The sequence below is a fragment of the Eublepharis macularius genome, chromosome 2, assembly GCF_028583425.1.
Source record: "Eublepharis macularius isolate TG4126 chromosome 2, MPM_Emac_v1.0, whole genome shotgun sequence".
NCBI lineage: Eukaryota > Metazoa > Chordata > Lepidosauria > Squamata > Eublepharidae > Eublepharis > Eublepharis macularius.
Window position 1 is genome coordinate 15,307,689 of NC_072791.1, and position 13,921 is coordinate 15,321,609.

Genomic DNA, 13,921 nt, shown 5'->3' on the forward strand with positions numbered 1-13,921 from the left:
CGGGGGACGAGCCAGAAGTATAGGGTAGCTCCAGGAACTGCTGAAAACTTTTTGGTAAAACCTTAGAGTTTCCAGCGATTCCTAGAGCTACTCTACATCTCTTCCAGGCTTATCCTGGAAATTACTTAGGGATGTAGTTAACGTTGCATGCCTCACCCTCATGTCCCTGCCCCCAATTCTTCTGGTTGCCTGGCAAACCCTCCATACATGGCAACTGGGCCTCAAAAATTCTGTGTGAAGGATGCTTCGGGGAAGGGCCATTCCCCATTAGAAAAATAGCAGATTCCCTCATAAAGTTTGAAATCTATTGGGTTAAATCCTACATTCTTCTAATGCCATTCTTACATCCTATATTCTTCTAATGCCAATGCTTTCTCTTGACACAAGGAGATCTCCCCTGATGCAGCAGAGGAGCATCTGGGGCTAGGGAAACTTCCTTGCAACCTGGGGAAAACACCACAATTAATAGAACACGTCTGTGAGATCAAACCCATTCATTTAGGATAGCAGCCCTTTGGAACATGATTGCATTTACCAGCTTGCCGAAGTCGAAGCAAATTGGCTTTTCGTTAATGAAGTAGCAGATTTCCCTGTTGGTTTGCTTGTGGTTTATGCATGACTCGTGCGGTTTGCTTGGTATTCTGCCTTGGCATCTTGCTGGGATATTACAAGTAAAGAAGAATTCCAGGCAATGAAGGACATTTAAGCTGTCAATGAAATAGCCGTTGAAGGGATTAACCTCAAAGAGTTTTTTTTTTAAAGGATAGGAGAAAAAAATGAAGAAAAATCAAAGGGGAAAAAGGAGTGAGTTTTCTTTCCAGGACCAAATTGAATGTATCAGGAAAAAAAAATCACAGCTGACTTTCATCTTTCCCCCAGTAATGCAATTACAGCAATTTTGTCAATTTAAGCAGAAAGGCTCATTTTTGAGAGACTCCAAAGAGTTGTTAAACTGAAGCTCAATCAGCTTTTAAAAGCCCAAGTAGGAAATTTTATCTAAACAGGTCAATAAGATTGAAGAGTGGAAACAAAATTAAGAGCCCGTGTACAAATTCCATAAAAGAGCCAAAAACTAGCCGTTGTCACCTGAGGTAATAAGTTGGTCCTCCTGTCACCCTATCCATTTATTAGAATTCCTCACATTTGTATCCTACCCCTTCCTCCAAGGGTAGCATTCATGGATCGAGTGATTCAGTTTTTCTCTCCTCACAACAGCCCTGGTTTAGGCTTAGAAAGAGTGACTGGCTCAAGTTAATCCAATTTACTTCATGACCCAGGTGGAAACTTTAAGAACTCCCCAGTTTCTCTTTAGTTAATTGGCTAATTAAAGGAAAAAATAGTACTGCATAGGTGATATTTTGAGGAGTAGTTGCCAAAGATCATAGTTTCTGTAGGAAGACGTACAAGATTAATATGCTGTGAGTCAGTGTAATTTAGTGTTAAGAGTATCAAACTAGGACCAAAGAGACGTAAATTCAGACACCTACTCAACCATAAATTTTTCTAGAAGACCTTTGGCCAGTCACTCCTGGTCAGTCTGATGAACTACTTCACAGGGCTACTGTGAAGATAAAATGGGGGAGCGGAGGAGCATGTCTGTAGCCCTGAGTTTACTGAATGAAGGATGGGATACGATGTAATGGATGTACAGAACAAATAAGTGAGTTCTGAAGTCAGGCCCTCCTACCTCATAGCAGCATGGTAAGATAGAGTTATTGCCCCCATATTGTCAATAGGCTCCTGAGGCAGAGCATCTAGTGTGAACAGACATAGAGACTTGGTGGCTAGCCCACGAATGGAAGTATAAATTAGGCCTGACACAGGGATGCCACTGAAAATGGCATCCCTGTGTTGAGTTCTCCCGAGGCCGTGTGTCTGTGGATAGCTCAGACACTGAGACAGCCTCTTGGCTTCTTCATTTCTTCTCTCGCTCCTTTTAGCCAAGGCCATTTTGTTCTCCAAAATGGATAGTGTATCATAGTTGGAAAACAGAAAGTCCTTGGTTCTAATCTTTCCTCAGCCATGAATTCAGTGGGGGGCTTCACAGCAGTGTTACATGTAACATGGAGAACCTGAAGAATGCAGAAGGATAGTTACCCTGTGGCGTATCCTTATGACATTTTACATATCCTTACTTTCTCCACTGTACTTTCAAATTGAGATGACTTCCTTGTGTTTCCAGGAGTCAACGGTGGGAAGATTTGCCCAGAAAGATCTTGCTCTTCCTGAAGCCCAAGCAATTGCAGAATATGCTGAGATGGAACAAAAGGTCAATGAAGTGAAAATCCAGACTGCAGAGTTGGATGTCGCATTGGTGAATGATCAACTAGGAGAGATAGAGGTACGGGGATAGCAAATTCACTCATCTACTTTTAATCTCCAACTGTCTGATATTCCTTTATACAGACGAACACAAGCATACACACGAAGGCATGGGAGATGCTTCCACACAGTGCAATCCCATGCCAATGAGTGTTTCAGCCACCCACGATAAGCAAGTTTGTGTTTCCTGCTGATCAGCCCCATCCCAAGAAAAAGACTTGTCCAATCAGCAGTGCCTGTACATTTGCAGAATTCACTCACATAATATGTGTTAAACCAATCACGACATTTGTATAAATGCTTCTACATGAAATCTGTGGTGTGGTCATGACACAGAGCAAAACCAGGAGTCTCTTTGCCTGTTCTAAAGAAACATATTAACCACTAAACCAGAGGGCTGCGCTGAGATGATTGTTCTCTTTACAGTGCAATCCTAAGCAGAGTTTACACTGGTCTAAGTCAATTGAAACCAATGGGCTTAGTCTGGAGCATCCCTGTTTAAGATTGCACTGTTAATAGCCAATCTCTTACAATCTGCTCTGTAACAGAGAGCCAAGCTGCAAGTGACATCTGACACAAGGAGGACACGTGTCAGTTTCCCAAAAGTTTTGACGGGAAGTGTAGGCGTCTTGTCTGACTGCTGCTGCCAGCTCAGCTCCTTCCCAGCCACTGGGGGCTGGAGTTTGCCAAGAAATTCACATAGAAAACACCATAAATCCCGTCCAACTTGCAGAGTTGGAGGCATAGCGCCTGCATAGAGATTGCTAGTATTTACTACATATGATTATTACAAGCCAGGGTGGCACTGGTGGGGTGCAGGGAGCTCACCTCCTGCCAGCCCAAGGGAGCCCCTGGCAGTTGCCACCACTCCATGCCCCCTTACGCCGTTTCGCCGCCAGCTTGTATAGCTGCCGACCGCTGGGACAGTAGAGACCATTCTGCTGGCAGCGGTGCACCCCTTCTGGCCCAACCGTTTTCTTCTTCTGGCTGGTCGTTGAGAGGTTCCTGCCTCCTGCTGGATCCCACGTGGCTCTCCGAACCGAGACAGGGCAGGAAGGGAGCTTCAGAGGCTTCCTCTGGACAATGAGGTGGTGGCAGACAGGGCCCACAAAGACTGGGCAGGCAGGTGCGGGACAGGCGTGGTGCGGGGCAGCTCAGGAAGCTTCCTGCATGGCGGCAGGCGGGGCCAGAAGCTTGCCGTGCCTCGCCTGCCACGGAGTGAAGGGCCAATGACAGGAACGGGACCTGCCCCATCTGAAGAGCTCCTTCCCGCTTGCCCAAGCCTGCGCAGAAGCAGCCCCCTCCCTCCGCCCTCGCCTCAGCCGCACGGCAGCAGGTGAGCTCCCTGGCTTGTAATAATCGGGTAACTGACACTTGTCCTCCTTGTGTCAGGCATCAATGGTAGCTTGGTTCTGAGAAGAGGTCAGAATGTTACTTAATCCAGGTGTTAAGTGAAAACCTTGTATCCCTGCCTTGTATCCCTGCCAAAATTCACTCAATGTTATCTTTTAAGATTTTTGTTTAAAATCAGTCTAATCACTCTTGAAATGATTAAATGTAAAATAATGTATCACAATGATACAAAACTGCTAGTGTATGTCAATGAAATTAGAAATAGAAAGGTAGACATATCTCTTATCCCATCTATCATAAATGTAAAAGATAAAATACATTTTCTAAGATTCTCACCAAAGTGCTTTCAGAAAGATAATATAGTCTCATGCAACCCAGATCTGAGAGATTCAGTTTTTTTAAGGATGTGGCTACCTTCTATATCACCAGTTACATGAACCTTACATGTCTGTATTAAAACCATCCAATTTGTTTCCTCCGAAGGCATGATGTAGACAGCTCTGGACTCAGAGCCAAGCTACAAGTGACGTCTTACACAGGTTGGACACTTGTCAGCTTCCCTCAAGTTTTAATGGGAAATGTAGGCATCCTGGTCTTGCAGCTGTAATGGAGAGCCAAGCTGTAAAACCAGGATGCCTACATTTCCCATCAAAACTTGAGGGAAGCTGACAAGTGTCCAACCTGTGTAAGGCGTCACTTGTAGCTTGGCTCTCAGAATACACTTTCCCATAGAAATCATTGTTTCAAAAATGTGTTCTGTTTTTTCCAGCTGAGTTTTAAAAGAGATCGGAAGGCTCTGTCAATTTCTCCTCTCTACAGAGCCTGGAAATATGGCTGCTCAGGGGTTTGTTTATTTCCTCTTTGCCTCCAAAAAGGCGAGGTGACACTGAGGAGCTGCCTCTGAGGAGCAATCTTTGCTGACTCTGTAGAGAGGGGAGATTGACAGAGCCTTCTGATCTCTTTTAAAACTCAGCTTCCCGGCTAACATTGCGACTCCCTTCACGTGTGCATCCTCGTGTAATTCATCTCTTATAGCTTGGCTCTGAATCTTGCAGTGAAGCCATAATTTGTCTTTCTCAAGGAAGGGACAGTGAGCTGTGCTGACAAAGTTGCAGAAATTCTCAGGCCTGCTTTTCTTAAATTTATACCATTAACAGTTCGGAGTCGGTTACAGTCACATTTGGCTTCTTAAAGCACTTCATTTGAGTTGCCCCATCTAAGAAAAGATTTGATAGCACTGGAAAGGGTACAAGGACAGGATGCTAAAGTGATCGAAGGGTTGGAGCATCTTCTTTGCTATGACTGTTGTGGAGGCTTTTTAGTTTAGGAAAATGATCACGGAGGGGCATGGAAAGAGTTTTATAAGATTATCAGTTTCATTCTCTCTTAATACTAGAATGCAGGGTCACCCAGTGAATTTGATCAGTGGTTGATTCAATCCAGGCATAAAACAACACATAATTAACTTACAGAATTCATGAACAGAACATGTGATGATTGCTGTTAGTATAAAGTCATGGAGGATAGATAATGGTATCTAAATGGAATTTCCAAGTGCAGACACAATATACCTCTGAATACCTGATGCTTGGGGTAAAGAACAGGGCAAGAGCTGCATGCACTTCTCAGAATAGTAAAGAGTCCAGTAGCACCTTTAAGACTAACCAACTTTATTGTAGCATAAGCTTTCGAGAGCCACAGCTCTCTTCGTCATGCATCTGATGAAGAGAGCTGTGGCTCTCGAAAGCTTATGCTACAATAAAGTTGGTTAGTCTTAAAGGCGCTACTGGACTCTTTACTGCTTTGCTACTACAGACTAACGTGGCTAACTCCTCTGGATCTCTCACTTCTCAAGAGTATCTGGTTGGCCACTGTTGGAAACTAGATAAACCGTTGGTCTGATCTAGTAAGGGATGTACTGATGTTCATGAATTAAAATGATGGAATAATGATAATTTGTTTGCCTGCAGCATTTGTGCAACCAAGTGGAAAAAAAGAAGGCCGAAGTTTTGTTGTTATGGCAAGGTGAATCCTTGAACGCTGCACAGATAAGCAAGCCCAACCTGCCAGACCCACACAGCCTAGTTTCTAGCTGGGACCGACTGCTCCAAGATTTAATGACTGCACAAGAAGCCAAACAGCATCAATTTCATTTAGTTAATAATTACCAAGAATGCCTCTCTGCTGTTCAGTCTTCCAGGAAACGTTTAGCAGCAGAAAAAGATCACATAAAAACGTGAGTATGGGGAAATCTTACTCTAGTTTTGTTGCTCCTGAGATGGATTTCTGAATCAGCTCTGGAATAATAGGTATGAGCTGGGCTTTTTTTCTGGGAAAAGAGGTGGTGGAACTCAGGACCGCACAATGATGTCACTTTGGGTCCGCTGGAACAAGGGGGGGGGGCGTTAAAGTTTAAATGACCCTCAGCGAAAATGGTCACATGGCCGGTGGCCCCGCCCCCTGATCTCCAGACAGAGGGGAATGTAGATCACCCTCCGTGCCACTCCAGCAGCGCAGAGGGCGATCTAAACTCCCCTCTGTTTGGAGATCGGGGCGGGGACACCAGCCATGTGACCATTTTCAAGAGATGCCAGAACTCCATTCCACCGCATTCCTGCTGAAAAAAAGCCCTGGGTATGAGTTAATTCGCTCGAATACACTTCCTCGGTTTTTGTAACAGGCAGAACAAAGAAAAGAAAATTGTACTGTCCTTATTTCTTTGCGGTTAAAATTATAAATATACATTTTTATCCCTCCAGGGAACTCAGGGCAGCCTACATTGTTCTCTCTTCCCCATTTTATCCTCACAACAACCCTGTTAAGCAGGTTAGATTAAGAGGGGTATGACAGGCCCAGTGTCACTCAATAGGTTTCATGATTGGGGGCGGGGGGAGGGATTTGAACTCAGTTCTCCAAGATTCTTGTCCAACACTTTAAGCCTTACCTCATGCTGGCGTTCATGTCAGCTTTCAATAAAATCACCCTCTGACAGGCACTTGGGTCCAACACCTGATACGTGACTGGAGCGAAGTAATAATCATGCAGGAAGGAGACAGACAGCTGGGCCATCTTTTTAAGCCTGCTTGCACCTTTGGAATTCCGACACAGGGTGGTGGGTGCAAAATGGCTGCCACGGGAGCTGGAGCCAACAACATATATATGGGGGTGTGGTATAACACACGCCTCTCTGCACGATTCCTGTGTGTATCGACAGTTAAGAGAGATTGTCTGGAGAATGCTTGCTTTGGTCATTAAATATTTGCAGAACAGAGAGCTGGTCGATGGGGCCGGTTGCCTGGGAACAAGTCATAAAGACCTTTCTGTGTTTGGATCTTAAGATGATTTTGGAAGAGCATATTTCAGAGGGGACTGGAGAGAATTTTGCACTTTCAGACCATGATTAAATATGCAGTTGAATGAAGCGAATCCTAAGGTGGCAGTGAACTGTACTAGTGGTATGTGTTTGGATATGGAGAGTGGAGAGCACCCTCAAGTCATAGCTGACTTATGGCAACCTCTGGTGGGGTTTTCATGGCAAGAGACTCAGGTAGTTTGTCATTGCCTGTCTTTGTTGGAGGTCTCCCATCCAGTTACTAACCAAGGCTGATCCTGCTTAGCTTTTGGGATCTGACAAGATCAGGCTCACCTGGGCTATCCAGGTCAGGGTGTGCTTATGTATACCCAAGCTGAAATTATGCCCAAAGTTAGCTGTTTAAGGCTGTCTTGGGAACACTGGAATGAAGCCGTCCAGGGTCAGATGGTAGCAGCACCACCCAGGCTGCACGGCTTGGAAAGGGCTGGCCAGCCCAACTCTGCAGCCAGGCCTTAAACAGCCATGGGGAGGGGCCAGGGGCAGGGCTGGGGTGAGACCCTGGAGCAAGGGGACAGGCTCCTGCCCCTGTCCATCAGCCTGGAGGATGGAGGTCACCCCCCTGGAAGTAGCAGAGCCTGGGGGCAGGTGGCCCTTTATAAGTGGAATGATTTATCCTGAGTAGCCAGTTACATTCAATATTTTCCAAAGATTTTGTTTCTACATCAGGCTACATTGGGTTATAGGAAATCATGGGAACTAGCGCAAAACTCATCTGTAACTAACAATTGCTTCTAGATATACAGGAAGAGCACTCTACCATTTTATGTTGCCCTTCCCATACCCCATAAGCAGGTTTCTGAACTAAGCCAGTTGGCAGCACAGCCAGCTGCTCTCCGACATCCTTTTCTCTGAGTATTCTTTCCTGCTACAGAGCCATGGTGCACAGATGTATGAGGCTCCTTCATCTGTAAGCAACCCATTAGTTGAAATGTAATGAGCTTCTACTGTGCCCATTTCCAACCCTGGGGAGAGGTGCATGAGTTCAGACTTCGGACTGAAGAAGACACAATGGAAGGATCCATATGGACTTACTGATGTGCCTGCCTGTATACATGTTAATTTGGAGGTTATTTTTAAAAATGGAAACATAGTGCTTAGGGGAGGGGCACTGTAGCATCGTATTTAAGAGGCTGGGTTGCAAGACCACGCTGCTGGTTCAAATCCCACTACCACCATGAGCCTGAGGTCAGCCTCTCCTCTCAGCCCCAGCTCCCCAGCTGTATTGTGGGGATAAGAACAACACTGACTTTATTGCAGCATAAGCTTTCGAGAACCACAGCTCTCTTTTTCAGATGCATCTGACAAAGAGAACCGTGGTTCTCGAAAGCTTATGCTACAATAAAGTAGGTTAGTCTTAAAGGTGCTACTGGACTCTTTACTATTTTGCAACTACAGTACAGACTTAACACAACTAACTTCTCTGGATCAATGAACACTGACTTTGTTCATCTCTCTGAGTGGGGCCCTAATCTGTCTAGAAGAGCAGTATATAAGCAGAGCTGTTATTGTTGTTATTATTATTATTACCTCTGCTCCCTCTCCCTCCTTACCTTGCTATCCTTTGTTGTTGGGAGCATATTTTTCCTACCCACCCCTTCTACTGTTCACATGAAGAGGAAATCATGTGAACAAATGGATTTCTGCCCCCTCCCCACCATCTTTTCAATCATGTTTAATTTGACCCTTTATCCAAGGGAGCTCCCCTGTACAAGTTTGAAAACAATCAGCCTTTTACATGTTATCCAAGTTCTTTTGTGAAGCATCTGGCAATTGGCTACTGGCCAAGAGCTAATGTCCAGCCACCGAAGCTGCGTCTGCTATCAAATGACCTTTTACCTTGTTACTTTCTGTGCAAAGCGTTTCCAAGAAAATGCTTAAGCTGATATATTTTTAGAAATGCCCTCCTTAAAAAAAATTAAATATATTGGAATGTTTTTCTTCTTTTAGACGGGGACCTATGGAAAGCACGGCTCTCCTGGGGAACATTCAGAAGTGCTTGGCTTCCATACGGAAAGAGAGGGATCTTTTAAATGCATTGAAAAACCAACAAGAATGTTTATCTAGGCATCTTAAAGACATGGACAGGGAGTTAACTGAAAGCCAGGTAGAGCAAGCCGAACAGTGGTGGGATCGGACAGAGCACTCACTGCAGAGCAAGCAGCTTCGGGCCACGGCAGAGGCCAGTGAATTCAGACTCCTCATGAGTAAAGCACAGGATCTCCGGACGTCTCTAGAAAAGCAGTACCGTTTGCAAACAGGATCAAACATTCCCGGTGAAGAAGCAAATGTGCACCCAGCATTGCAGGCTACGGAGCTTCAGAGCCTGAAACACGGCGTCGCTCTGTTAAAAAGAGATGCCGAGACGCGGACGAAAAGGATGTGGAGCGATTCAGAAAAAGGAGCTCTGGAAAGTGCAATGAACGATTTGCAGAACCAAGTGGAGGAACTGGAGCAACTGACCCCTCGGGAGGATGTCCGTCTCGCCGGGCATAATCCCCAGGCGTATGAACTTACAAAGAGGATAGAAGAGGCCATTATGTGGGTTCGAGTCAAAGCGCTCCATCATAATGAGAAGGCGGCGCTTTTTTCGGATGACGTCATGTTCCAAATCAAAAACTGTCAAGCTGCGATTGAAGCGGCTAAGGACAAAGAACCATCTCTTATACGACTGGCGGATGAGGCCCGTAGTGCTGCTTCGCAATTGGAATCTGGAGGAGCCTCCGCTCTCGACTCCCTTTCATTGGAGTTACAGACCGGCTACCGAGACCTTGTCCTGAAATTAACACAGAGGTTTCAACAGCTGGAATGTCAGCTGGGAAAGAGACAAAAGCTTTTTGCAGACATGGAAAGAGTTGAAGCCCAACTTGCCGAGGCTGAGCGAACTTCGGTCTCTGACCCCAGTGAAGCAACTGGGATGTCTGACCTGGAGCGCTGGCGGGCTGTTTTGGAAGAGATTCCTAAGGCGATTCAGGAAATGGAAGGCCTTATAGATGAACATTTGAAAGACTTTCCTGAGGGGCTGAATATATTTGAACGATTATTTTTAAATGACTATTTAAGAAGTCTTGGGAACCGGGCAAAGAGAGCCCACAGGTTGATCCAGGGTCGATGCCGTATAGTGCAAGGAAAGATCAATGCCTGTAGAAAGCTTTCAGAAAAAATACAGAGATTGCAGAAGGATCTCAGCAGTCCCCAATGTAATGAGTTTGATTTAGATCCAGGGGAACTGATGAATACAGATCAAGATGTCAAGGCTAAACTGAATGGGTTTAAAGAGAGAGCTTTGGACCTTCAGTCAAGTTTGTCACATTTGCACAGGTACAAGGAAGTATGGGAATGCCTGGGTCTGAAATGGGATGTATCACCCCTTGATGAACTGCAAAGCCAGCTCTGCAAAATGAAGAGGGTTAAAGGCTTTGCAGAAGAATGCGACAGGTGCCAAAGGCCACTCAATGAAATTGAAGCTATCGTATCTAATATACAGAAAGACTGCGAGGCCTTAAAAGATGGCTCAGGCTGTGCCCCTGAAACTGGTCTGATATCAGCAAAGATTCTGAGTCAGAGGGTCCAACATGCCCGAGATTTGACTCAGGAGGAACTCAGCCTATTAGATAAAAGCGAGTCCTTCGATGCCTCTCTTAAAGAGGCCAGGAGGCAGCAAATAAAGAACTTGGGAGTGAAAATAGATGGGTTGACAGAAGTTCTACAGAGTAAGATATTGGCTTTTGACGAAAAATGTACACACCGTCAAGATTTTCAGAACTGGCTGAATCATAATTTACAGACCTGGAAACAAATCAGGTCTGAACTCCAGAAGCCTATCCAGGTTGACTTAGAAATGCATATTATTCTTAATGAAAAGGTGTACTGCAAAGCCCTTGAAGATGTCCTAGAAGCAGAATTTTGTGTTGCCGAACAGCTAATGAATAAAGAGAAAGGAGATGCAGAAGAAAAATCTCTTGGTGGCTTTCAAACAAGATTAGATGAACTGCAAAACCTGAAAATACAGCTGAAAGCAGACATTGCCACACGTACAGTAAGTATAGCTACATACACACGCTTCAGCATTTCCTGGCACCCTCTAGGTACTACTTATTGAAGTAATTTCTATGCTGCTTTTTGGCCACCGGGACTACAGACTAGGCCTATTGCCCCTGAACTTCAGTTTGTTTGTTTATTTTATTTACAAGATTTGTATCTTTCCTTTCAGAAAAGTCAAGGCCACCAAGGTGGCTCTAAGGGCTCAGAGGTCATGAATCTCATTCCATCTGTGAAATGCAAATTGAAAGCTTGTGTAGCCTCAGTTTGCCTTAGTGTCATGCAAGGAAGGGAGAGCGGGTTTAATTTGTCAAACGCCCGCTTGGAACAAGGTTACCTGATAATTATCATTTTAAAGGGGAAAAAATGCATATTTTTAAAGGACACCTCTGTTGTTCATTAAAATCCTAACCATTTTTCCCCCTGGGGATACAACTGGAAGGATAGATCTCTGGATATAAATTGGGATAAAAATCCATGTTTAACAGCGCTATCCTAAGCAGTTAAGTCCATTGAATTCAGTATAACTGTTCTTAGGATTGCACGGTTTCTTTTCATGAAATGAAATCATGCAGGGCTTCCAAACACATGGGTTCAGGACAACATTATGTGTGCAAGATTTTCCTACACTGAAATAATATCTAGACAGGATAGGAAACTACCATATGTGGAGCAGATGTTAGTGTACATGCAGGGGAAACCTTCTTTAAGAATCCAGTATTCAGGGCACGCTTAAAATATTTCACCTACATCTCATGGTAATCCGCCTTGGGTCTCAGGAAGAAAGGCTGACTATAAATATATAAAAAATAAATAAAATTTCAGAATAAATCTGATCAGCAGAAGACAGTGTGACACTGCTGAAGAATTCACTTATATTATTATATTATACTAATGATGCAAGATCTTCATTCCTCGTTGCTAATCTTGGGTTTGCTTGAGTTTGCCTCTCAGACAGCCTTGGCCTGCCTTTTGCCATCGCTGTCTTTAGCTTGCTTGCCAAATCTCTTGCCCTAACAGTGCCACCCTAGGCAGAGTTACGCCCTTCTAAGCCCGTTGACTTCAATATCTAATATATAATATTTAATATCTGTATGAAGCCACTGAGAGAGGTCATCAGGGGGTTTGGACTGTGGCATCAGACTCACCGATATGCAGATGATACCTAGCTCTACCTGTCTTTTCCACCTAATTCTAAGGATGCTATTGAAGTTTTGAACGGGGGCTTGGAACCAATAATGGGCTGGATGGGGGTGAGGAAGTTGAAACTGAATCCTGACAAGTCAAGAGATTCTTTGGGTTAGTAGAAAGGCGGACCAGGAACTTGAGATCTCTCCTATCTCGGGTGGTGTTATACTTCCCTTGATCTCTCCTGTCTTGAATGGGATTATACTTCCCTTGAAGTGTAATCAGGTTTGCAACTTGGGGGTGCTGCTCAACCCAGCAGTCACTTTGGAAAACCAGGTGGCTGCAGTGGTTTGGAGTGCTTTGGCCTAACCTTGGCTAGGGCGTCTGCTGCACCCGTTCCTGTCTCAATCAAATCTAGCCACAGTGACCCATGCCTTAGTAATATATTCAGACTGAACTATTGCAATACACTCTACTTGGGACTACCCTTGAAGAGTGTTTGGAAGCTGCTGCTAGACTGCCAGTTGGGTCCAGCTATCGGGATCACACAACCCCAATTTTACAGCAATTACTGTGGCTGGCAGTCTACTCCCGAGTCAATTCAAGGTGTAGTTTTTGGCCTTTAAAGCCCTACATGGCTTGGGACCGTGGTTTCTGAAGGACTCTCTTCTCCCATACGTTCCTGCGCAGGAATTAAGTTCACAGGGAGAGGCTCTCCTGACATCCCATCAGCTAAAGAAGCTCACCTGGTGGTGGGTACAGAAGAGAGGGCCTTTTTTGGTGGCAGTCCCACGATTATGAAACAGCATCCCCTGCCAAGTGCTTCTGGCCCCTTCATTGTCGATCTTCAGGAGGCAGCTGAAAATGTTTTCATTTAGGACTGTTTTTAATTAACTTCATTTAATTTTACGTTACCGGCAGTCCTAAACTGTATTGTTTTTAAACCTTGGTTTTATATGCAACTGTTTTTATTTATATTGTAAACCATCTTCCTAAATGGTAGAAAGACTGCTAACAGAAGTTTAAAATAAATAAATAAGTGGACTTAGAAGGTTGTAACTCTGTGATAGGACTGCACTGTAAGCATCCTTAGTACGAGACCATTCAGAGGCGTGATTGACAGCCATTTTAGGCAGATAGGATACAGGTCATATCCAAAGTATGATAGTGTAATTGTAGCAGGGTGGATAAAAATCAATTATTTTTTACAAAAAAATTTAAAAATTGGATTTTTAAAATTTAAATCAGATATTTTAATAAAATGTTTTTTGAGGAAAAATCTATCTAAAGATAGTTTTCTATTTAAGATACATTATAGTCCAACAGCTATCATCATGAAATAAAGATTAGTTTTTTAATTATAAGGCTGTATGTTCATGCAATGTTTAAATTTTTTGGTAAACAAATTCCATTAATCCATTCACAATATCATGCTCTTCCGGAGGTTTCTGTTAAGATTATTGGGCAATTTTTCTGTCTAGAAGATATTATCACAGATGCTTGGTTTTACAGTTTTCAAAACTGTGAATTTGTGTCCGCAGAGATCACATGTCTCTTCTTCATAGCAAAAAAGTTATAAAATAAACATACACAGTTGAGAAAAAGAGCTTAATCCCATTGTTCCTTTGCAAATCTTTGTATACAGAACCAACCCCCTTACCTCTTAAGTGCTAAGTTTCAAAAAAATCCAATGAATAGAAGATTGTT

At 44.0% G+C, this 13,921-nt stretch overlaps 1 protein-coding gene across 2 annotated transcripts in view; it reads left to right on the top strand.

The window, feature by feature from the left end:
- Positions 1 to 13,921, top strand: part of LOC129323834 (nesprin-2-like) — a 256,004-nt gene that overhangs the window by 64,179 nt on the left and 177,904 nt on the right. For both annotated transcript variants that reach the window (XM_054970582.1, XM_054970583.1), the window contains 3 exons: positions 2,183 to 2,341; positions 5,646 to 5,911; positions 8,996 to 11,084. In XM_054970582.1, coding sequence (XP_054826557.1) covers positions 2,183 to 2,341; positions 5,646 to 5,911; positions 8,996 to 11,084 — 2,514 coding nt within the window. The remainder of the gene's footprint in view (positions 1 to 2,182; positions 2,342 to 5,645; positions 5,912 to 8,995; positions 11,085 to 13,921) is intronic.